This window comes from Triplophysa rosa, linkage group LG6, assembly GCF_024868665.1.
Source record: "Triplophysa rosa linkage group LG6, Trosa_1v2, whole genome shotgun sequence".
NCBI lineage: Eukaryota > Metazoa > Chordata > Actinopteri > Cypriniformes > Nemacheilidae > Triplophysa > Triplophysa rosa.
In genome coordinates this window covers 20177112-20202897 of record NC_079895.1, presented here as the reverse complement: position 1 = coordinate 20202897, position 25786 = coordinate 20177112, and the positions used below count along the sequence as shown (strand labels likewise).

The 25786-nt window shown below is 38.2% G+C and overlaps 1 protein-coding gene across 9 annotated transcripts in view; it reads left to right on the top strand.

The window, feature by feature from the left end:
• mycbp2 (MYC binding protein 2) overlaps positions 1-25786 on the top strand; it is a 116603-nt gene that overhangs the window by 47112 nt on the left and 43705 nt on the right. For all 9 annotated transcript variants that reach the window (XM_057336967.1, XM_057336963.1, XM_057336961.1 and 6 more), the window contains 12 exons: positions 985-1203; positions 1312-1534; positions 1678-1796; positions 2079-2166; positions 3625-3674; positions 3949-4121; positions 4332-4476; positions 19570-19776; positions 19857-19912; positions 20018-20133; positions 20445-20542; positions 21234-21350. In XM_057336967.1, the coding sequence (XP_057192950.1) occupies positions 985-1203; positions 1312-1534; positions 1678-1796; positions 2079-2166; positions 3625-3674; positions 3949-4121; positions 4332-4476; positions 19570-19776; positions 19857-19912; positions 20018-20133; positions 20445-20542; positions 21234-21350 (1611 nt within the window). The remainder of the gene's footprint in view (positions 1-984; positions 1204-1311; positions 1535-1677; positions 1797-2078; positions 2167-3624; positions 3675-3948; positions 4122-4331; positions 4477-19569; positions 19777-19856; positions 19913-20017; positions 20134-20444; positions 20543-21233; positions 21351-25786) is intronic.

Sequence of the window (25786 nt, the reverse complement as noted above, 5' to 3'; positions counted from 1 at the left end):
GTGTTAATCAGAGGTGCTGGAGCAGGCCCTTGCTAAGAAGAAATAGGTTTGTTTTAATGCGCTCTATTGGCTTACTGCTGTAATGACGTTGTGTAGAGTAGATTAACCCAAAAGCGGCAATTCTAAGCTTTACATAGATACCAAACTTGAGTGGGTAATTCCCAAAGAGCAGGCAGCAGCGAGCGAAGTTTGTAGGTTTGTTTCCAGCCATTTTTGTTTGCGATTTTGCAGCATCCACTCACAAAAATAAAGTCTTGATATATTTACGGTAGGAAATTAACAAAATTGTCCAAGCACAATAAACGCGTGAATCGATGAACAAGTGTAATTTTTAGCCATGTAACTGTTTCTTAAGTATAATGTACCGCAGCCGAGTGTGCAGTTTGGGAACCCCGAGAGTTGTAGTTGAAAATCGCAGCACAGTAGCCAATGGACGGACCTAAAGGGCATGTGCTCGCCCACTGTGCTTCCCACAGAGCTATCAAGTCAAGTCAACTTTATTTATATAGTGCTTTTTACAATTTTCATTGTTACAAAGCAGCTGTACATGAGACATATTGACTATAAGCAAAACAATTAAAGTTATACCTGTAAAAACAAGAAAAAGGTGAAAACACAGAAGACAGACACACCCACATACAAAACACTCTACACACACAATATGCACATGTACTAACACACATAGACACACACACAGACGTGCAGACACACGGACACGCACGCAGAGACACATGCATACACACAGACACGCAAGCACACACACGCACAGTGAAAAGCACACATTTAAGATAAAGGAGAGAGAAACACAGGTCAAATATTAAACGGACTATAAATTCCTATTTGCAATATTAATTAAGTAAAACTTTAAAATTCTAATTCTAAAGCAGCACCCCCAGCCAGGCAAATACTTTGAAATAGTAAGAACACTGATAGCTGTCTTGAATTGATTGCTTAATGTACTTGTATTTTTTTTTTTTTCATTAGGCTGCTGTAGAGGTGTTTGGTTTTGTACAGGAACTTCTTCCAGCTGTTTCCGCCCTGAACCAGAAATATGCACCCCCTGCTTTCAACCCTAACCAATCCACAGACAGCACGACTGGGAACCAACCCGAACCGGGCCTGTCAGCTTGCACCACGTCTAATCATTATGCTGTTATAGAAAGTGATCACCCCTATAAGCAGGCTGGTGTCACTCAGTATAAGGTGCGGCATTTATATTAATAATATTGTCTTGATAAAATTTTTAGTTACAAATTAAAATGCAATGTTTATCAGATCTGTTTAAAAACATGATTCCCGCACTGGTTTCAGGTTTCCTTTCCAGACTGTGTTCGCTGGATGACCATTGAGTTTGACCCTCAGTGTGGCACAGCACAGCCGGAAGATGTCCTCCGTCTCCTGATTCCCAGCCGATCACTGCATTTTTCTGGGCTTGGCTCCAAAGCTCTGGCCCACGAGACCATCAACAGCTGGACCGAGCTCAAGAAGTTCTCTGGCTCAAGTGGCTGGCCCACTGCTGTCCTGGTGCTACCAGGTAACAGCGACACCCCAAGATGAACACAAAGCCCCAAAAGAAGTTGTTTCCAGAATTTTGTCTTTTTAAAGACTTTAAATTTAGTTATGCTGCACTGGCTCACTCAATAAATTCTGCATCTTTTTTACTTTCTTTTATGTAAGGAAACGAAGCTATTTTTTCCTTGGAAACTGCATCAGATTATGTGAAAGATGAGAAGGCTTGTTTCTACGGATTCAAATGTGTGGCTGTTGGCTTTGAGTTTAGCCCTTGTGTTGATGAGGTATGTTGTCACATAAGCCACTCATATAAAGTTGTAAAAGTGTGTAGTTTCTGCACATCTGGCATCACTGTCTGTTATTGGTTGTACAAAAAAGACCTACTCCGAACTCATGCCAATGATCACTCTAACATGATAACACAGACAGTTTCACACCATAGAAATGTCATGTGTTGACCTCTGGCAGTGTCTTATTATGAAATCAACTGATGATTGTTTTTATCAGGTAAAGCAGTAGTGATCCATATTGCATGTATTTGATTGATAATTTGACTGTGATTTCAGGGTATTATTCAGCTGGAAAAGGAATTGGCCTATTTGGGAAGTGTGTGTGCAGCAGCTCTAATGAAAAAGGATCTAGCTTTACCCATAGGTAATATGCTTGCAGTATTGGAGTATTAAACTGTCGCTCTGTAACAACCATACTAAAATTCTTTCTGTATCTACTAGGGATGCAACAATACAGCTCACCCACGGTTCAATGCATACTTCGGTTTTTTACCCATGGTTTTTGGTTTGCTTCTGATGGCTTGGCACATTAAAGGATTTTTTCATTATTCTTTGCTTATGTTATAGGAACAGTAAAAAATTAAGAAAAAACTATTTTATTGCACTTATCTTTGTTTTACTTGACTTGTTTTATTATCTTTAACCATAAATCAATTTGTACAAATTCCTGGTGTATTGAATAAATGTAAAGATTAACACTGGCAGCTCGCAACTGTTCATCAACATGCCAGTAAAATAGGCTTCTTGAAGAGGTTTTGCGCATCAGAGTATTTAAGCTAACGTAATGCAAACTGGCGATTTGCTGTAATGGAAGTAAACCGACAAATGTGCGTTGCGTGTTTAACACTGCAAACAATAGCGCTCAATGGGAAAGGCCAAAGATAATATAAGGTGCGCCACTGCCATTGCAATAAATTGAAAGAAATGCAACGCTAAATAGCTGCCCTGAGGCGCTCTTGCTATGACGTAAATAGCTGTCCGAAAGGCCACCCGAGTGTCATGACTTTCGTTAAACGGACTTTGGCATGGTCCTCTATTTGCTCTCTCTGCATGTGTGCTGGGTTTCGTATGCAGTGTGAAACACACGGAATACATTCTTGATGTGCCAAATTCGGACATTATCACTTTGGTACAGCGGGATACAATAAAGCTGGTAGGTTCTGGTGCTTCCGATGACCGATCAGCATTATACTCAACAGCACATTGCTTCTCGTGCAGGCAGCCTCGCTTCACTGGCCGCCACCACTCGCTATTAGATATTTACTCGTGGTGATGCGTTTATCTAGCTCAGCGCACAGACATGCAGACAAACATGGACAGAGCCAGTTCAGTAATTAAGAGTATTTAAGTAATTTAAATAATTTAAACGCAAAACCAGAAAACCACAATTCACACACGGGTATTGAATCGTGGAGGCCGTCCTGAGCGAGAAGTTAAGTTAGAAGAAAAGTTATTAACAGCAACATTTAACTATTTCTCAAGAAAAAAATCTTGAGCCTCAAAATTTGTGAATATATTTGCACATTTACTGGAATTTTTCACTACAGAGCTAATTATTGGAAAAAGACGTTCATTGCTGGAAATGCTGGTTGTCCCCAACACTGCTTTTTTAATTTGTATTTATTGTTCTAATATAAATGAAGAATATATACAAAGTTGGCACATGAGCCACATTGTATATATTCTTCATTTGATTCGTTTTTGGTTGAGCACCTATTTCAACTTGATGTGCGTGCTTTTGCTGTGTTTTTGTTCTAATATAAACAAAGAAACTTACAGTGTCTTTTTCCTCTGTCTGTGTTATGTATTTTGCATCTTACAGGAAGTGATTTGGAGGAGGATTTGGAGATCTTAGAAGAGGCCTCACTCCAGGTACTCTGTTCTAAACCTATAATAAGAGGACACAAAGTCCTTGTATTGTGTGTGTATTCAGGTTTTGTTTTATAAAAAATGTTAAAATGTACAACGTTTTCTGTGATATTGAGGTTTAGGGCTGAGGTTAGGGTAAGGAGATAAAATAAGCGTTTTGTACATGATAAAAACCATTAAGCCTATGTCCATGTAAACCACCAATACCAACGTGTGTCTTGTGTAAGAGAGCGCCACACATTAACAGAGCAAGTTTTAATTGTGATTTGTTGAATAGGTGTGTAAAGCTCACTCAGGGCTCCTGGGGAAGGGGCTGGCCCTCTCTCACTCTCCCACCTTCCTGGAGGCACTGGAGGGCAACCTGCCACTGCACCTACAGACAAATGAACACTCTTTCCTGGAGGACTTCATCACCTGCATGCAGAACTCAAGTGGTGGACGGCTTGCCAGGTCTTTATTAAAACATATTTTATCACTGTTCTGACTGCCTTCCAAATGAGCAGATCTGATAGGATTCTGGGTTAGGATGTTTCTATAATACAGCCCCTAATTACCAAACAATATGTTGTGCAGTGTATTGTGTATTTCGGGTTCTTTGGTCATTTGGTGCCCTCATGTGATGTGAATTCACATAATTTCTTTTATGTTGTCTTTTAAAAGGTGGCTTCAGCCAGACTCCTATGCAGATCCTCAAAAAACCTCACTTATTCTGAACAAAGATGACATCCGCTGTGGCTGGCCCACTACTGTTGTAGTGCAGACCAAAGACCAATATGGTGATGTTGTTCATGTGCCAAACATGAAGGTTAGCATTATTTAGTATGTTTTTAACCACTGTCAGTTTTCTTGTGACACCTTTCTAGTGATTTAAGAACAAAATATTCAGATCTGGGGTCTCATTTATAAACGTTGCATACGCAGAAAACATGCCTTAAAAGGGGTGTACACTAGAGGTCTGCACGGGCTTTAAACGAAAGCCCGAACCCGGCCCGTCCCCGAGATTGTTTAACCCGACCCGACCTGGCCCGACCATTACAGTTACATTTTAAGCCCGAACCCAGCCCGAACCCGAAGTGCGTTTAACAGCAAGCTTTGTTGAAATGTGCTGCATTTTATGATTGCTTGCGATGATAATTAAACAAATAGCTACATGTAGGCAAACACAGTTTCATCAAGGCACGGCGGCCCCCTCAGCAGTGAACACACAAGAAAAAATAAGAAATACCACAGACTTACCAGTAACTAAACTTTGCTGTGGGTGAACACAGACCTCTAGTGTACACCACTTCCTATGGAAAATATAGGACTTATCCACAAGTTTCCTTCGCCCTATGCAGGGCTGTTCGTTAACTTTTTTGATCATAGCACTGCTGTTACAGAGGTTTAAAGTTGTAGCACAAGAATAAAATGTCTGTTGTGATCAAAAAAATATGCGGTAAAGAGTGCAGTTCATCACATGAATAGGCAGGTAACTGACAAATGACATTAATGTTACATACAGTTGGATAAATTGGGGCCATATAATTTTTTGTTTATCTAAGTTTGTTTAAATTTTTCTAAGTTCTATGTTTTTCATTTTTACTATACAATAGTGGTATATTTGTCCACATAAATTACTGTAGTATACTATGGTATTTACTATAGTAAACTGCAGTAAAAATCATAGATACTGTAGTGTCTTTGAACCTTACAATTGTATACTACAGTCTTTACTAAAGTTTATCAATTTACTACAAGGGTACTACAATTTTCTCTAGAAAATTAACTTGTACACTACTTTTTTTCATCTGAGTGTTCAGGTTAATGGGACTTTTATTTTGACGTGTCGTTGGGAAGACGTTTGAGTTTTAATGTGTATTTGACAATAGCTTTGAAATGCTCGTGAAATAAACTTTCAGAGCAACTCTGGAGATGAAGTTCATGTGTTCATATAATCATACAGTGAAGACGCAGACAAATCCTCAAGTGCCACGCGTGTAGCACGTTAAACTATGTAGTTCATTCATTCAGACACACAGAACAGCCAGATGATGCATTTTAATAACAGGATTCTGCATCCGGGAGTCCTTATCCTAGAGTCCGCATCTAGTTATATGGGCTCAATGCAGCCATAAAACTCGCAAAATAGACTAAAACTAAGTAAAATATCGGTGCATCATTGATTAATGTCACACACAAACAAGCACAATGAGAAACGCACTGCACACAAACACACAGGTCTGGCTTATTCCCCTGACAAACTGTATCGCACGCATGCTACAATGGCTAATTTATTCTTAGCACATACCGAGTTTTTCGTAGCACGTGCAAAAAATATGTCGCACTGTACAAGCCCTGGCCCCTTGACGCTTTGCGTGAATCATGGGAGAAAATTCCGTTTCAATGAAATGTACAAACACGTTTCTGCCATATTTCAAATCATTTGTTTATAGCAGAATGTGAACTTACTCACTGACAGCACTTATAAACTACACCGGCATACTGTCCACTACTTGGAATGGAATGGGATGATGATTGAAATACTTGACGGCGATATTTAAAAGCGAACTGCAAAGCCTTACACAGGCCACGCGTGCACATATGTGACCCTGGACAACAAAATTGGTCTTAAGTGTAAATTTTTCAAAATTTAGATTTTTATATCATCTGTATCATATCAACCAATAACACCAGAACTCCCCTGAATGGGGAGAGGTACCGAACTCTTAGACCGCATTTACACTGCAGTTCTTGATTCTCAATTCTCTGCTTACATCTTCTTTTAAGAGTGACACGTATCCGATATCTGCATTTTCACTGCACATGGCGAAACAACCTGAGGTAGACGTACTGACCGAAAAAAGAAATAAAAATGTCATTTGCCACCACCGCTTATTTAATAGCCTTTTCATACAGAGATCTCGGAAAATGCACGCATATGTGTCTCAGGATTTGTCCCCCAGTGTGCCTTCACACAAAGACACGTGATGAGTAATGTACTGTAATGCAATGTCATGTGCATATTTTTTAATCGTGAATGTAGGGCTGTCAAGGGGACGGAATTTCCCTTGCTGTGTTTTTAGGTGGCTATGAACTGTCAAATGAAAATAAAAGCAAATTGTTCAGTGCATTTTTACAGACCAAGACAATACAAATTATATCGGAGTGTAGTACACTTAAAGGGGTCATATGACACGGCTAAAATGAATATTATCGTTTGTTTTAGATAAGGCTGTAACATTATAAAATGTGGGAAAAGTGAAGTGCTATGAATACTTTACGGATGCACTGTATATGTAATTAATGTATGTTTAAATCAAAATTTTTTAAATGAAATATTGACAACTTGGAAATGTCTTTGAAACTATTACTGCACTGACCTGTGCTCGGGACACATCTGAGCATGCTCCACAAATGAGCTCACAGGGATCATAGTCATCGCCTTGTCCTGCCTCAGCATCACAGCGGGCCTCACCCCCAAAATATGCCTCCGATCAGATCAGACACTACTGTTATCACTGTTACCAACTAACAATCTATTACTCTATATTTAGAATCCTCATTTTACATCAGAAATGGCAAATATGGATGTATTTTAAAAAATAATTCACCCACAAATAAAAAATGTGTTTTTTTACTTATTTTATGTAATTCCAAACCTGTGTTATTGTGAAGTGATTGCTTGATACGAGAGAAGCAACATGGTGTCATTATTTTCATACCTGGCACAATGTGTCTTTAGGAACTGAAAGCAATAGCTATTGCATGACTGGGAAACCTGAAGACTTTACAGTGTTTTTTTTTTCTTAAAGGGGTGGTATGACACGGCTGAAACAAATATTATTGTTTGTTTTAGATGTAATGCAATGTGTATTCACGATTTAAGGTTAAAAAACGCTGTATTTTCCACATACCGTGCATGTTTGTATCTCCTCTTTGCCCCACCTCTCTCAGGGTTCCCACGCTTGAAAGTACTTGAATTTCAGACACGCAGATTCAAGGACTAGAAAGTACTTGAAAACAAAAATAGGTCCTTAAAAGTGCTTGAATAAAATCATAAATAAATTTGGTTTAGTAGAATGGTGCTATTTCTAAATTGTTCATATATGCGCTGCCAAAAACAGCATGAAACAGCGCTAATGATTGGGGGTGGGGAGGGCGTAGCAAGAAAAAAAACTAAGCGTGAAGCGTGAGCTGATTCGCAGATCTGCATGAACTTTTGGAGAAGCAGTGCTAATTAACAGGTCCAACGCCAGGAAAGTGCATATTTCAGTGAAACAGTGAACAAACACACAAGTTTAATTTCTTAAAGGGATAGTTCACCCAAAAATGAAAATTCAGTCATCATTTCCTCTTTTCATTTCAAACCTGTATGACTTGCTTTCTTCTGCAGAACACAAAAGAAGATATTTTGAAGAATGTTGGTAACAGAAAACCATTAGTCCCCATTGACTTGCATTGGTTTTGAGTCCATACAATAGAAGTGAATGGGGACCAATGGTCTTTGCTTACCAACATTCTTCAAAATAGCTTTTTATTTTTTACATTTTTTAATTTATTTTTTTACAGTTTATTAATCATTTATTTGTTCAGGTGAGATAAAAGTTTATTTTATTTCTACAGGTCAGCTTTTCTCAGCGATGTTCCCTGATAAGGGAAGAGCTTTTCATGTGGCCAGACAAAGTGCGCCTACATATGCACTTAATGTTTAGCTCCCCATTTCAGAGGTCTGCTCACCAACAAACTCAAATCTGGAGATGAGAACTAAGTGTTGCTCTTCGATGAGTCTATCAACAGGATGACACAATCAAAACAGTGTGACTTTCATGTTCGATTCTGGAATGGTGATCAGGTTCAGACACAATATTTTGATACCAAGTTAATGGGGCATGCCAGAGCAGATGATCTCAAATTGGCCTTCGAGAAAGGCACTGGGGCACTGCCAAAGAAAAACATGTTACAAATATCTATTAATTGGTCCTTTTACAAGAAGGCCGAACAGTCCCTTGCAGATGAATATGGTTTGAACCTCTTGAATTTGGGGAGTTGTGGTCTGCATATTGTGAATGGGGCATTTCAGAAAGGACTTTCATCAAAAAAGTGATGAAAGTCACTTTCTAAGTGCCATATACCAGCTCCTACATGACTGCCCTGCCCATCAAGAGGACTATTTTAAAGTCACTGAAGCACAAGAGGGTCTTCTTCCACTATCATTCTGCTCAACAAGATGGGTAGGAAACACTCCTGGGTTAGGAACATTGAAGATCTTGCCAGACTTGGCCACATATGTGAGTGCTGTTGGAGAGAAAATAACACCAAATCCTGACACCAAGTCATTTGATGAAGTCTGTCAAGCACTGAAGAATCCTCTGCTCGAAGCACAGATCAATTTTGCTTTATCTCTGAGTAAGACTGTCACCCCTTTTCTGACAAAGTACCAGACAGATAAACCAATGGTCCCATTTCTAGCTGCAGATCTTCACAAGATGTTGAAGAATCTAATGTGTAGATTCATCAAACCAGATGTCATGCAGAAAACCAAGTCTGTGAAAGATCTCCTGGATGTTGACATTAAATTGCCAACAAATTATTTGGACTATTCAAATGTCGACCTGCGGTATGTCACCAACAGAATCCTAAAGGAAAAGAGTGTAAAGCAAAAGGTTGGTGCAAGCACCCTTATGGATTTCAGGCGGTCCTGCAGAGATGGTCTAGTTGCAATGGTTGAGAAACTTCAACAGAAGTCTCCCCTGAAATACATCTTGGTGAAAAATATGGGCTTCTTGGATCCTGTGAAGATGGCAGATGAAAAATAAACAGACCAGTTGAAGGGCATGCTAAGAAGAACCCTTGCCTATCTGGTAGATCAGGGAAGGTTCAATGAGCAGGACTGTGATGATATTATTCTGCAGTATGCACAATTCATTGATGATGTTGTGCAGAAAAACCATTCTGCATTTGCTGTCTTCAACCCACTTTGCAATCGAGTAGACACTCTCCTGCATAGCTATATGTACAAAGACAAAGAAAAGGAATTCCAGAAATTCTGGAAAATGTGCCTTCAACTCCTGCTGCTGTCTCATGGACAAGGGACAGTAGAGAGGGGGTTCTCCGTCAACCAAAAGATTGAAGTGGAGAACCTTGTAGAGGATACATATAGAGCTCAGAGAATGATTGTAGATCAGCAGTCTTCAACTAAAATTGCTTGAGGTCCAGTAAACGAACCCTCCTTACCAGCCGAGGTCCGGACAATTAAATACCTAAAAACATGAATTGATGATTTTTGGCAGACCAAAGAAATAAACATGTCTTTTCATATATATACGACTGCATAACAATTTCTGACAACAATATAATGAAGGAAAATGTGCAAAATGCCCTAATCTCTAAACCTGTACTGAACATACATTAATTTCAACATTACCAACTTTAAAAGAAAACTAAAGTGTTGTTGAACTGAGATTAACAAATAGCAGCATCAAGTTGTGACTGAACATCCTCTGATAACATTTCAGCTCTTCTTGTGGCTGTTGCAGCTGAAAGGAGGGGTTTGTTTAATATTTTCTTTTAGTTCATGTCTTTATTTTCCTTCTAAAAGTGTTTCACACGCAGCTTCCATGCACTCTTTTACTATTTCCCCATCAGTAAAGGGCTTTTTATGTTTTCCTAAGATCCACTGTATTCTTAGTGAATATTCATATGCTCGTTGTTGGGCGGCAAGTGAGTGAGGGAGGACCCGTGTAGATCGCTCCTACTGGGCTTTGGGATAATATATTTTCCGTGTCCTTACCTCGGACTGCTGCGGGCAATTTATTTATTATGTCAAAAGGCTTTGAGGTCCGGAGGGACGCATCTCGCGGTCCGTATTCGGACCGGAGTCCGCTAGTTGTTGACCCCTGTTGTAGATCATCTCCGGGTTGTAGGAGGATTTGAAAATGTGGCAGTTGACAAGGAACTACTTCTATCTGTATCGTGTGCAAGACAGAGATACACAGCCAGTTTGGAGGAGAAAAAAAAGAGAGAAGAAACACAAGCAAAGACTCAAAAAAGAAAAACACTGTTTGAAGAAATTGAGTAGCTTCAATCAAAGATAAAAAGGCTGGAGAGTGATATGCAGGCTCTTGTTGAATCAGCTGACAAATATGCTTTGAAGGCTAAAAGTACAGGACAAGTCACACTGATAGCAAAATCAAACTCCCTGAGACATGGAGCTAAGGAGAAAAAAGTAGAACTTGAACAATTGGAAAAACAGCTTAGTGAAAAGCATTTACAGTTTAAAAGCAAATAGAAAGCTCTATTTTTATTACTTTAATTGTTCTCTTTTTTGCAGATTTGCACATGTACAAGGTTTAAAATGTTCATGACATAATTTAGGAAAATAGCTAGTGAAAAGCATTTACAGTTTAAAAGCAAATAGGAAGTCATATTTTTATTACTTTAATTGTTCTTTTTTAGGTAAAAGATGGAGAAAATGGGATTTACAATTAAAATGATTTACAAAATCATTTTAACTTGAGTTTATTTATTAATGAGTAACGTCTCTATTGAGCGAATGAGCACATTCTTAATGTTAACAGGTTTAACTGTAATATTACTACATTTAACCACTTTTTATAAATTAAAAATTGACAAATTCATATAATTCTAATTTTTTTCACTTTATAATTCAAATATTTTACAAGAATTACAGCAAAAACAGTTTATTGCAAGAATTTTTTATCAATATTTAAGAAATTGTATTTGAATATATTAGAATGAACTCCGTTGACTTCATTGGATTAATAACATTTCTTTGAAGACGACTGCTCAAAACAGTCTAAATTTATGAAACCTACACATTCAAAATCCTTATTACTCTGAAACTTTTAATGTAAATGTTAAATTTAAGTGAAATGTGCAGTACTGTATAAGGTCTTTCATAACGCTACATATGCTGGGGTGTGAATAGGTGCTTGATATAAAATAAATGGTGCTTTAAAAGTCCTTGAAAGTCCTTAAATCTGATCTTCATGAAAGAGTGGGAACCCTGCTCTCTGAAACACAGATTTTTAACAAAGCTTATCGCTCTGAAAAGCGAGGTGTGCTATGATTGGCCAGTTAACCAGTGCGTAGTGATTGGTCGAATTCTGCAAGCGTGTGACGGAAATGTAACGCCTCTTACCATATTTGGAACATTAGGTTCTAAACGGTGTTAATTTCGTTAACGAAAACTATGACGAAAAGTATTCGTTAACGACATGTTTTCACTGACGAAAAGGAGACGATAACTAATAAAAATGAGACGAAAATATTCTTGTCCCACCTGGCGGACATCAGATTGCGCGCATGTGCTGCTTATCTCATATAAACGGTAGAGAGAAGTCTCTGGGAGAAGTGTAAGCACAGACATGTATTCTGTGTCTCTACGCGGTTTACAAAGTTTCTTATTTTCCTTCACGATCGCTGGTAAAACGCCGCAAACTTGAAGCGCGACTGCAGGCGAGTCACCCCGAAACACATTACGAAGGCAAGCTCAAAGGTTTTTATATGCCTATGTTAACTTAACACGAGCTGCTGCATAACGTGAAATGCAACATAGATTCAGCCAAAAGAAACCAGCGCTGTCCTCTACCGATTATAGAAGTGATGAAGTGAGTCGAACTGTACATTCCAACCAAATATGTAACATGTTTGCATGACTAAAGAAATGTAATACAATTTATATAATATGTCTTATTGAAAGCTATTCTCATTCATTGCTGTATCAAGCAAAGACAGTGCGCTCTTTCTTCAAAGAGGCATGCCATGAGCCAATAGCCTTTGAGTGTGAGCCGTGTCAGAGCGTTTCATTGGTTGAATGAACTGAATGAACACGCCCTACTTAACGAGTCATTGAGTCAAATGGGATTGAATGAACTGGAACATGTCGTTCATGGTCTAATACTCTGCGTTCCAACAATGCATATATCTAGTTACTGAACTTTTCTGAAAAATAAAGGTAATGACCTGGTTTAATTTATTCTAAGGTGAAGTAAATTATGTCAAAACAGTTGAATCTTTGTATGGAACATTTAATTACACCAAGTAAATGATTTAAACCATTTAGATTTTAGTAGACTAAATATAATGTATATTTATTCGACTAAAATGTTTTTCATATTTCGTCGACTAAAACTAGACTAAAACTAAAATGATGGGGTTGACTAAAATGTGATAAAACTAAATTGCATTTTCGTCAAAAGACTATGACTAAAACTAAATCAAAATTTGCTGTCAAAATTAACACTGGTTCAAAGCAATTGTACCGACAGGTACGCCCACCTTACTTGGTATACATTTGGCGGTCTTAGTCAAATCAACCACCAACTGACGTATTTGTGGGGTGTGGTACACGAGGTGTTTCAGGCAGTCTGGGTGAGCATTCGCTTTTAATAGAATGCATCTTTTGTTCCCACACTTTCATTTTGCAATTTACGTGTCTAATACATGCATGGCGACTTATAACTCAACTCAACTCAACTTTATTTATATAGCGCTTTTACAATTTTCATTGTTACAAAGCAGCTGCACATGAGACACATTGACTACAAGCAAAACAATCAAAGTTGTACCTGCAAAAACAAGAAAAGGTTGAAACACAGAAGACAGACACACCCACACACAAAACACTCCACACACACAACACGCACCAACACAGAGAACACACACACACACGGATGCGCACGCACACACACACACACACACACACACACACACACACGTACGTACACAGACAAGTACGCACACACACACACGCTCAGTGAGAGCACACATTTAGGATAAAGGAGAGAGAAGCACAGGTCAAATATAACAGATAATAAATTCCTATATGCAATATTAATTAAGTAAAACTTTAAGATTCTAAAGCAGCCCCCCCGGTCAGGCAGATAGTGCAAAAACAGTATGCAAACGGTGGCGAGGAACCCAAAACTCTAATCGAGAAAAAAAACCTCAGGAGAACCCAGGCCCAACCAGGGGATTCCAGTTCCCCTCTGGCAAAAGCTGCTGCCTCTGCACAAGCTCCAGAGAACTTGCACAACAAGGCTAAATAAAATAAATAAACTTATAATAAAATAAATTATAGTTTAAGATTATCATTAATAATCTAATAGCATTTGAAATTTTGTGGTGAAGACATGTCAAGAGACCGCGTCCTTCTTTATCCAGCTCTATCATCTCAGCTCTTGTCAGGTCCCCACTTCCCATTCTCCGCTCTACCATCAGGTCAGGCCATGAACTGCATCCTGCTCGCTGTGGTAACCTTGGAACAATGAGACAAGACTGGCTGAGAGTAGAGTACTGTTCTGTACTCTTTGATGCAACAAGTACATCAGTTGTGTTTTTGGTTCCGGTTGATCTAACTAATGCAGCCTAAACCCTCTGAAGATTTATATTATGGAAGAGTAGTGTATGCAAGATTAAAAAGATGCGTCTTTAGTCTAGATTTAAACTGACAGAGTGTGTCTATAACACACCAAAGACACAGAAAAACATGTATTCGCGCAATATGACCCCTTTAACAAAGTAAAAATGAGTTGGTATTTTTGCAACTGCAATATAAAAGGCAAAGGATATTACAGCAGGGCATTTTTTCATTTATATGACCTATAAAAAAATGTGAGCTCAAAAACGACTTAATAATGTTTTTGATTAAAGAAGCCTGTTAAAAGTAAAGCGGGTGTCTGCAGAGTAACTCGAACTTCGCTGCGTGGAACAGATGATTCTTTAAAAGGTTGCGCGATCAAGTTTATTAAGCGATTTTTTGATATTGTGGTGAATTTTGAATCTTGAGTTTCAGTTTGATGATTAGGACGTACATGCAGCTAAATACCAATCTTTTTTTTTTTCGAATAATTGACACACTCGCTTAACTCTTGTTTCCTAGCAATTGTATAGCAATTTTCCGGGATCATCACTCTGTTTGCAAGTAGTTAATGATGTACAACTCACATGACGGGTGAATATCCGATCTGTCTGCTTACATGGCAGAAGCAACTGCATGTATCCGATTCATATCAGGTTTATTTCCACATATGATTGAGGCCTGAAACCGATCTTAAAATATCGGAATCCATGTGCTGTTTTGCTGCTTACACGGTCATGGGTCATACTTTGATATTGCCGCACTTTGATATTATTGTGAACACTGTGGGATCCAGTGGTGGAGCAGTCCATTGGCTCTTATCTTTCCACATGTCTCGTATCGTCATGTGAATGGAAATGGAAATATGCAGATGGAAATGATATGCTGATGACATTATGCATAGTTAAACTAGGCATTGTAAGCTCCATGTATGGTTATATCAGGGGAGAAGATGGGGTGAAGATACACATACGCAGTCTTCCCATGACTGGCATTTATAAAGCGAATTATGTGCAGGTTCTGGCATACGCATAGTTTTATAAATCTGAAAACTTTTGTTCGGTGGCACACTCTAAAGACAGGGCTCGACATTAATGCTTGTCCGGGACAAGTGAATGTTTTGTATGGGCAAGTGAGAGAGAATTTTTCTTGCCCGACCTGACAAGTAACTTGAAAAAAAAAATTAATAACAGTGCTAGGGAAAAATCGGTCTTTGCTAAGAATAATAAGAATAGGTGCATTAGAGAGAGCTGCGTGCTTGTTGTGGTTGTGCTTGTGTGTGTGTGACAATAATCAATGGCGCACCGCATTGAGTCCATATAACTAGGTGCGGACACGGAATCCTGTTATTAGTGGTGCTTGCAGAATGCAAAGCATCACTATTAGTATCTTGCGAGCTTATTATTATTAGTGGTGCTTGTTAAGCAAAGCATCACTATTGTTATTCTGCATCCTTATTAGTGGTGCTTGCAGAATGGAAGCATCACTATTACTATCTTGCAAGCTTATTATTAGTAGTGCTTGCGAAGCAAAGCATCAATATTCCTATCTTGCGAGCAAATAACAATTAGTCGTGCTTTTGCAGAATGCAAAGCAATCACTATTACTATCCTGCGAGCATATTATTAGTGGTGCTTGCGAAGCAAACGATCACTAGAGGTGCACCGATTGACTGGCCAGAGACCGGAATCGGACGGTTTTCCGTATGATCGGCCCGACCGGCGACCGGCCGGTCAGTCTCACGTCTCACCGATTCCAAGCCGATCTTCTGTTGCCCGTGATGCAGGCAAGAACGTCACAGCCGTCAGTACACTCAAAGCCGCAAGTAAACATGTAAACGTGCGTGCGCACAGCCTGTATTTAACGGCTCGTTTATACTCGCATGTGGGTCCACCGGACCGCGAGTCTCTGCTGACTGACGCGCATCTCTCATATCCGCTGACTGCACGCGCGTGCACACGCATCATGTACTGTACAGACAAAAAGGTGCACTGTAGTTCATCTCTCGCTGCTTCGTCTACATGGGGTATGTATGCTAACAGTGATGCTATTAGCATCATGCTAAACTCTGACACATGCTAAACTCTGACACATGCTAAACTCATGTTGAAGTCGTTCACTCTGTGTAAAACATAAACGTATGTACATAAACGTATTTACAAAACGTAAATTCCATTCAACCTGATTCCTTGTCATACGTTAAAACTGTGGTAATTTCACCTAGGTAAAATGACATTCAACATGACTTGTTTTTAAAAATCCAAAATATAAAAAAATGAATAAATCAACCAATATATGTGATATATATCTGATTGAGTTCTTTACTAACACAAAAAACTGCAAATATATATACATCTTTAGAGTAGAATTCACTCATAAGATTTTTAACTTTTTTATTGAAGTTGCAGCAAAAATCAACCCACTTCTTTTAATACTACAGACACAAGATAAAGACAATTTATTTTATATTTCAGAAAAAATGAAATAAAGCAATGTTAGTTTCATAAACGGAAACAGACGAGAATAAAGTTGAAGTATTTTATCTTAGACTTTTGTGAGATGAGTACAAAAATGAAAAAGGTAAATTAAGTGACATGTTTAGTTATATTTTATTATTTGTACTTCTTTTCAGTCACAGAGTTATTCAATTTAAGAGTTGTTTGGGAAAGAGAAGATTCTGTAATTTCTGCAGCTTGGAGAACTGCATTTAGGGTAATTTGGGGAACTTGTAATGTTCAATCATTTATTCAATGAAAATAAAAAAATGTGTATTGAAGAAAAGTTAATATGGTTTTATATGTAGTATACTGTCAATTATAGTTTGTGGATAGAAAATCGGAATCGGCAGGTTTCACTTGTAATAAAATCGGAATCGGCAAAGAAAATTGCAATCGGTGCATCTCTACTATTGTTATCTTGCATACTTATTAGTGGTGCTTTTGCAGAATGCAACGCATCACTATTACTATTGTGCATACTTTTTTTCCGGCGCGTAACTTCTCCCACATGGTTTTCCGTAGACCCAGGGATGAGGGTTCAATCGAGCGGCCTATTGAGGAATGGTGTGCTATGACTTTTATAAGTGATCGGGCGGAGGGTGTTCGATAGGGGGGTGAAAAACCACCCGAAAAATCCCATTGACTTAACATTGCGTCGAACTTTGATGAGTCGTGGCTCCGAGTGAGGATTTCATAGAAACATGCGGGTTACCACATTTGAAGAGGCTGGCAGGCTCTGTAAGAACATACCTCACAATGGGGTGTAAGTTGTACCACTGGGGGCGAAAAAGCCACCCGAATTCCCCTTAGACTTATAATGGGGCGGGAAATATGCCCTTATAAGGCATTTTAAAAGGCCCATGTGAAATATCTTTGAAGCACAGTGTGGTAGAGACAAGGGGGTGGGCTCATTGAACTCAGGCAACCAATCAGTGTCACAGCATCATCATGAAGCTACGAAGCCACGCCCATAGCAACCATTTACAGCAACCGATCAACCTAGCAACCCATCCCATAGACTTCCATTTTAAAAGAACTAGGTGGATATCTTTCCAGTACAATGACGTAAAGACAAGGGGGTGGGCTCATTTTACTCAGGCAACCAATCAATCACAAGAAGCTATGAAGCCACGCCCATAGCAACCATTTACAGCAACCGATCCCATAGACTTCCATTATAAAAGGTCCAGATGGATATTCTTTCAGTGTCTTAGAGACAAGGGGGTGGGCTCATTTGACTCAGGCAACCAATCAGTATCCAAGGAAGTTCATTAAGCTACAAAGCCATGCCTATAGCAACAAAACATGTTGACTTGGCAACCATTTAGCAAGACCTGTATCTCTGCATCAGAACATCGTAGAGACATGAGGGGTTGTTTGTTTCACTCGTGGCTTAGAGTATTATCAATTGGCAGATGCTAAGCCACACCCATAGCAACCAAACAGATTATTGTAGCAACCACTGAGCCAGACCTATATCTATGCATCAGAACATCTTAGAGACATGGGGGTTGGTTAGATTCATTCGTGGCTTAAAGTGTCATCACCCTAGTGATTGCCCAGAAAATGTACCTATCTAGTTTAAATATGTCATCTGGCTGTTCTGCGTGTCTGAGTGAATGAGGTGCACAGATTAACATACTACACAGTGATGGTCAAGGATTTGTCTGCGTCTGCACTGTATGAGGATATAAACACATGAACTTCATCTCCAGAGTTGCTCTGAGAGTTTATTTTTTGAGCATTTTACCGTTTGAGTGAAGCTATCATCAAGCACACACACTAAAACTCAAGCGTCTTCCCGACTACCCGTCAAAATAAAAGTCCCGTTAACGTTAACACTCAGATGAAAAAATACTGTAGTATTTACTAAAGAAAACTGTAAGTACCCTTGTAGTAAATTGTAGTAAGTGTTTATTAAACAATGACTGACCAAAGATCACATTTATTATTTTTAGATTAGGTGATTTTAAAGTGCAAAGAACAGTAAAGTCAGTAAGAAAACCGGAACTAACATAACATAAAACTTAATAACATAAAAATTTTTAGAACATGAAACATGAAAAAATTAACATGAAAAAAGTTTGAGTTGTTTGTCAACTTTTAACAACTCACAACCAGTCAGGTACTCACCTCATTCACTGCTTCACTCACCTCATTCACTGCTTCACTCACACACTCACCTCATTCACTGCTTCACTCACCTCATTCACTGCTATTTTTTTTTGCTCCTCGTATCTTCATGAAACTTTTCGGGGTGATGATGTAACAAATGGCTCTTCATATTAGTCGTATTCCCCGAATTGTACTTCACCACAGTCTGGCAGTGTCTGCATATTGTTTTTTGTCTGTCCGTCACCTTTTCTCCTTTCTCGTTTCTTGTCACGGGAAAACCGAAATTTATATAAAAATGAAATGCACAGAAAAAAAAGATAGGTAAACTAAAAATTATATGACCCTAATTTATCCATCTGTATGTAACATTAATGTCATTTGTCAGTTATCTGCCAATTCATGGGATGAACTGCACTTGTATAGTTTTTAATTATCACAACAAACGTTTTATACTTGTGCTACAACTGTTTGGCCTGTGCTACAAAAACTTTAATCCTCTGTAGCACCAGTGCTATGTGCAAAAAAAGTTAAAGGTACAGCCCCCCTGACACTAACAATAATTACTGCTTGCCTTTGTTCTATAGCAATCATGGGGAGTGTTAACAAATTTATGTGGCCGCAGCAGACACTAGATAAAATGCCTATAAGCAAACTTGACCAATCAGGATCCGAAACAATTAAATTAACACTTCAAATGAAATATATATTTTTTATCTTCGGACAAGTAATATTTTTACTCCATGTCAAGCCCTGAAAGATCATCTACACAAAGTTTTATAAATGAGACCCCAGATATTTGATGGGCAATGTCAGTTCAAGCTGAGAAGGAGTTCACTGGCAAGACCACTAAAGTTCACTTACTGAATGATAATATCAAACATGCTGAACATCGGCTTTATCCAGGCATCCCTGTTCTGTGTTGTAGGTTGAACTGAAGGCTGTTCCAGTCTCTCAGAAGAAGTCCATCCAGCAGGAGAACATAAAGAAACTACAGCGTTTGCCAGGCAGCTCCTCTAACTCTGCGTCAGGCACTGATCTGACCTTCGGTGGCCATCCGGCACCCAAACTAGAGGCGACTTATGAACCCATGATTATAAAAGAAGCTCGCTATGTCGCCATCACCATGATGAAGGTTGGCTTTTTATCATCTTCTGTCTTACTGAATTCTGAATGTAACACGTGTTTCACATCATTTACTATCTTTTCATCCAGGCATATGAAAATTACTCTTTTGAGGAACTTCGCTTTGCTTCACCCACACCAAAGAGGTGCAGAGACTTCTTGGATTTACAATGGTTTTTCCAACTGCCATATATTTCATTCAGGATTATAATGTCAAAGCACCGTTCTCAGTTTGTCTGTTCTTTACTCAGGCCTAGTGAGAACATGCTCATCCGGGCCAACACAGATGGCACTTACAGCGCTAACTGGACCCCTGGTGCTGTTGGACTTTACACCATTCATGTGACCATAGATGGCATTGAAATTGGTAAACATTCTTGGGTTATAAAAAGTTATGTATTTTAGATGTTTGATAGAAAATATTACGTATAGTATTGTAGATTTTAAGAATTTGATGTCTGGTTAGGGAAGTATTACTATTACTTTTGCTCACATTTAGGTATTTGTTCCCTCTAAATGTGTTCCTGTTGCTTAATTGGTGTAGCAGGGCAAGGATTGTGGGTTAGAATCCCAGGGAACACATACTGATAAAATTATATGCTTTGAATAAATTCCAATTTGCTTTGGATAAATGCTTCTGCCAATTGCATACATGTGAATGTAAATGCATTCACACAGATGCTGGTCTGGAGGTGGAGGTGAAAGACCCACCTAAAGGAATGATCCCACCTGGCACACAGATGGTTAAACCTAAAGCTGAACCTCAACCGAACAAGGTGAATTTCCTAGTTAACAAAGATAAAAGTGCACCAATTAATTTCTTATTTATGTTGTATGCTGACTTAATGCTGGGCTTGGACTGTATACTAATTCTCAACATGTTTCATGTCAGGCTGTATGAGGCCTACACACCATGCAGAATACTGATATTAAGATATGGAGTCTTTTGAAATTTGTGCCATTGGTTAATTCTAAACAACACGGTTGGTTGAGCTAATGTTGGTGTGAGAGAACGTTCAGACAAACATGTGATAGATGTGAGAGATGTCAGAGTACCTTTAATGAAAGGAGGTATAAAGTGGATATTAAGATAACTATAACCTACATAATTTTAAAAAGTGTTATTTATTTCTCTATGGGCTTCAATGTTCTGTAAATGGCAGAGAAGTGCGTTTTAAGGCAAAGCCTTAAAACGTAATTTGGCCTCAAGTCAATTCTCTATTTACCTTTTGACTGAATTGAACTGGGAAACAAGCAACACAACTGCGCCAAATCACACAACTTTCTTGTTCTTGGTCTCTGAATGTCTCCAAGCTGATTGGAAGGAATACTTTTTAGCTGATCACTCTGACTGTGGGTTCTCCATGTCTCTCTGTAGTGTATCCCTGCTCTCTGACCCCAAGCTTTTTGCCATCTTCTCACCTGTCTCACTGTCTGTCTGTTTCTCCCCCCTTCTGCTTCTCTCAGGTGCGCAAATTTGTGGCCAAGGACAGCGCAGGCCTGCGTGTGCGTAGTCATCCCTCTCTCCAAAGTGAACAGATAGGCATAGTCCATGTCAATGGCACCATCACATTCATTGACGAGGTAAAGCACTCTAGAATAGGGCCAATCTGTTATGTTTCAAAGATCTCCTTGATTTCCTTTGTTGTTTTCCTTTCCTTTTATCAGTGAACGTAATTTTAAATGATTACCGTTTTACACTGATTTTCTGCAACTGAGCTTTGAAATCAACTTTGGTCTTTTTCTTTGCCTTGTATTGGCTTCATTTACATAGAGACTTTGAGGCTGCAGTTAAATCTCAGATAGAAATGATCCATCCCAGCCTATTCCTAAAACAACCCATGGCTGCATGTTGATCATTGATAGCTCCTGTAAGACAATGCTGTCTGTTTCTCTTAATGCCATTCACGTGCTTTCACATTGCCCAGCAAGGCATTGGCTGTTGTTTTTTATGTACAAGTCAAAATCTGCTAAGGGGAAATAATGGAAAAAGGGTTTTTTTCAGTATTACTTACAACAGGATACACATTTTTATGAGTTTAAATTAAATATTTTTGTTATAAGAGACAAATAAAAATGACTTTTTGCATCACGACCACTGCTTTTTTTATTTAAAATATTGCAAATAGCTAAATGTTACATTTTTGACGAGCCAAACATGTCAATCTCAGTAATAAATTTATTTAAGGCATGAGATAAATTTAATTCCATAAGCTAAGTATTATGAACTGCTGTACACAAACAGCATTTTGAACATCTTCAGCAAGTTATAATTACCCAAAATTGAAACATCCATCAAAAACAAAGACTGGTTGTCGGTTGGAATAGTAAAATTAAAAACATTGACGCAACACACTCATGGGCATAAATCACTTCACTAAATACCTGCTGGCTAAAAATTTAATGATTATTAGCTTCCATCAAATGCATGTCATTTGAATATCATGACATCATTGTCTGTCAGAAAGTAACATGCATCATGCATGGAAGTACACACATTCCCTGGTAAATCTTCTCAGTTGTTCAAAGTTGCTGTTTATGAAATTTTGCGGCATAGAGCAGTTTTGTCCGTGTAGCGCTACTGTTGAAATAACATGGTGAATTCCATGCAGGGGGACCCGCAGTGAATGTAGCTAGAAATAGCTCATTCTAAGGTAATAAAACATAACACTTCATTATGTAAGGTCTTTATACACCTCTGAAGACAGTTATTTATATTATTTTGCATTTCTGTCAGTAGATCCTCCAAAAAATTAGACATGGGACCTTTAAAAGATTGACGTAAAGTTGCATAAAATTAGGGCTGCCCCCTTATATTTGACTATTCGTTATTCAAATAGAAGACACTTATTTGAGCAAATTTTAATTATTTGATTGTCACAGCTTGTCATTTGAAACGTGTACACACCATGTTAGTCACTTAACATAGCTGTTCGCTCTAACATTACCATTAGCTTGGGTAAAGGCATGCGGTTATAAACATATTTAAATGTTTATTTGTCCAAGAGTGGAAGAGTAACGTGGTGGCTAAAAAATTAGGAATGCAATCATACGTTTGCCAGATCTGCTAAGCACTTGTGGTCTATACCTTCCATGTCCCCGCCATCAGTGCACTTCTTCCTAAAGGCAGCCGCATCTGCTTCATTGTGTGCGAGACACGGAGCTCAGTTTTCCACATTGCGGACAAACCCGGGTTCTTGCAACATTCCAAAATGCTAAATGTAGCGATTCTTTACATAATACATTTTATTATTTGGTGTTAACTGACCATTTAGTGTTTTGGAATGTCGCAGGAACGTGAGTTTGTCCGCATTGTTGGGAAAACTGAGCTCTGTGTCCTTCACACAATGAAACCGGTGCGGCCAGAAATCGAAGGAAAAAGTGAGGTGAGTTAAGGTCGCCGGCTTGATTTATTTCCACTGATATTTTTTCTTTTAAGTTGTTCAGTTTGCTGTATTTTTATTTATGAGTTTGTTTACAATTTATTTTATAGTCGTTTTGTTTTTAAAGAAAATACTTGTTTTTACGTTATTGGCTATTTTTGCTGTCTTATCCAGAGAAAACAGGTTAGCTAAGATTTCGCTATGTGTTCTAAGGCCTTTTTATTTTTGCACTAATTTCAGTTTGCTGTTTTGATTTATTTGCCTAAAATGGATATTTATTCCATCTTTTTTCAGTTTTTGCTAGTTGTATAGCGAAATATTATATTAAGACATATAATCATAACTTTTGGCGGTGTCACAGCAGATTGCATTATGCTTGCGCTTGAGTGTTTAATTTATGTTTTTAACTCTTTCCCTGCCAGTCTTTTTAGAAAAAGTTGCCAGCCAGCGCCAGCGTTTTCACTAAACTTTGATTGCTCACAGTACATTTTCTGTAATGAATATATGGACAAACAATATGTCAAATGAAAGAACAAAAGAAACCGTATTCTTCTATCTTCATTTGTTCTTTTTTTATCACCCCTTAGATGTGGGCAGGTTTCAAAAATGCATCACTTTGATTAAACAGCTGAGATATTAAATTTTTTTGTCAAAGACTCCGCCCAGATTAGACTCAGAACAGTGAGAGTGTTTACGTGCACAAAATAAACGGATATCTATCAAAAATCACTTTAAAAAGAAACCTGTTTTCACGTGTTTACATGCATAGTAATAAACCAGCTACGCGGAAAACCGCTTTTACATTGAAGTGACGTCATCGTCGATAGTCTGTTTAGTCATTTAAAATGCAGCGGGAAATTATTTCGTTTACATTACTTACACGTTACCAGCTTATTAAGCATAATCGGAGTAAGACTGTGCATGTAAACGCACTCAGTGATTAAAAAAAGATTAAATATATACATTCTAGGTTCAGAGATTCTGTACTTTTCCAAAGGTGTGTAACAGCGCCACCTGCTGTACAACAGTACAAACACTGATTGCCATAATAACTCGTTTTTGGCAGGGAACGGTTGATTTTTAAATGACGAGATTACTCGTCAATGGCGGGGAAAGAGTTAAAGGCTCATTATTATGGTTCTGTAATAGAACAGTGTTTGCAATTTTACATAAAACATCTTTCATATCCATGAAGCTAAAACCATCGTTTGATGCCCCCATTCTCCAATTTATATTAAAATCTTTAAATTATAACATCATAAACTTGCAAATAGTCGACTAATGGCCTAAGTGAATTACTGCTAGTCGACTACAAAAATCTGTAGTCGGGGGCAGCCCTACATAAATTTAATTTGTCAATAAAAGATCATACATTTTTAAATGAATTGTTACTGTACTGGCCTCGTTGAACCCACATTCAATTATCCGGCAAGTTAAACACCTTCATGCAATAACTCCCGGAACCACAAAGTGATATTGAGAGTGTAACTTTATCACATGAATGGTGTGAAACTGAAAATACAAATACATACAATGATAAGTTGCCTATTCTATAACAGTTTACTATATTATGAATAAGCATAACCTGTGCTTATATTGACTACTCAACTCGCTATACTTTCAAAAATATGATATTAACTTTATAAAATAATAGCACATGTGAAAGATGAGAAAATATGCACAGTATTGGCAAACATAAACAAGCCATTCTAAATAACAACAAATATGCATCTTTAACTACACAACATGCACAGAACACAATCACGAGTAATGGCAAAACAAGATTACTTACAGGGAATGCCTTATTAATAACTTTGAACAGATGATGTCTTTAGGATTAATGAATGCCCATAACATGAACGATCTGTCTCTGATTCAATCTCTTTGTGATGACATCACTAATGGTATAGTCTTTTACTGATGAGGTCACAGACTATTTTCTTGCAATACCTCGTATGACCACAAGAGGTCGCTGCTGCTACATTATATTATACCTGGCAATGCCAGGACAGTTACATTTAATTACCCATTAGCAGATTTTGACGCTTTGTTGAGTCCCTAAAGCAAGTTATGTCAAAGGGTTTTTACTTCTCTGCTGGCAACCGACATTAGCATTTGCAATCTCTGTTTTCCTCAACACATGGGCATTCACCATAATGCTGCGCATTAAAGCGGAAGTGAAGCATCCAGTCAAGTTTACATCACTTATTAAAGGGGTTTCCACTCCAATCAAAAATGATATAATAAACCAGATTAATGTTATAATTTAAAATTAAAAAAAGTACCGCTCTTGCAGTACCGCTGACTGTGATGTCACGGGATAGGTTGCCTTGCCTGAGTTCATCAGTCACAATGGCAGAGACAATGTTAAATACAGGACAGTGGAGAATTAAATAAGAAAAGATACAGACTGAGACCGTGAAACATGGAAACTGTAAAGCCACAGGGCATCAGAGGAAATATTTACAGTTAGAAAAACGAGAAATTAATTAATAAAAATTGAAAGGGGGTGTTAATTGACTTTTATAGAAGTTTACCAACCTAGACATATTTAAATAAATATGTTAAATTACACATTTAAATGTAGTACTATAATTGATGCAAAACAGGTATACTTTTAAGACATTTTACCCTTTC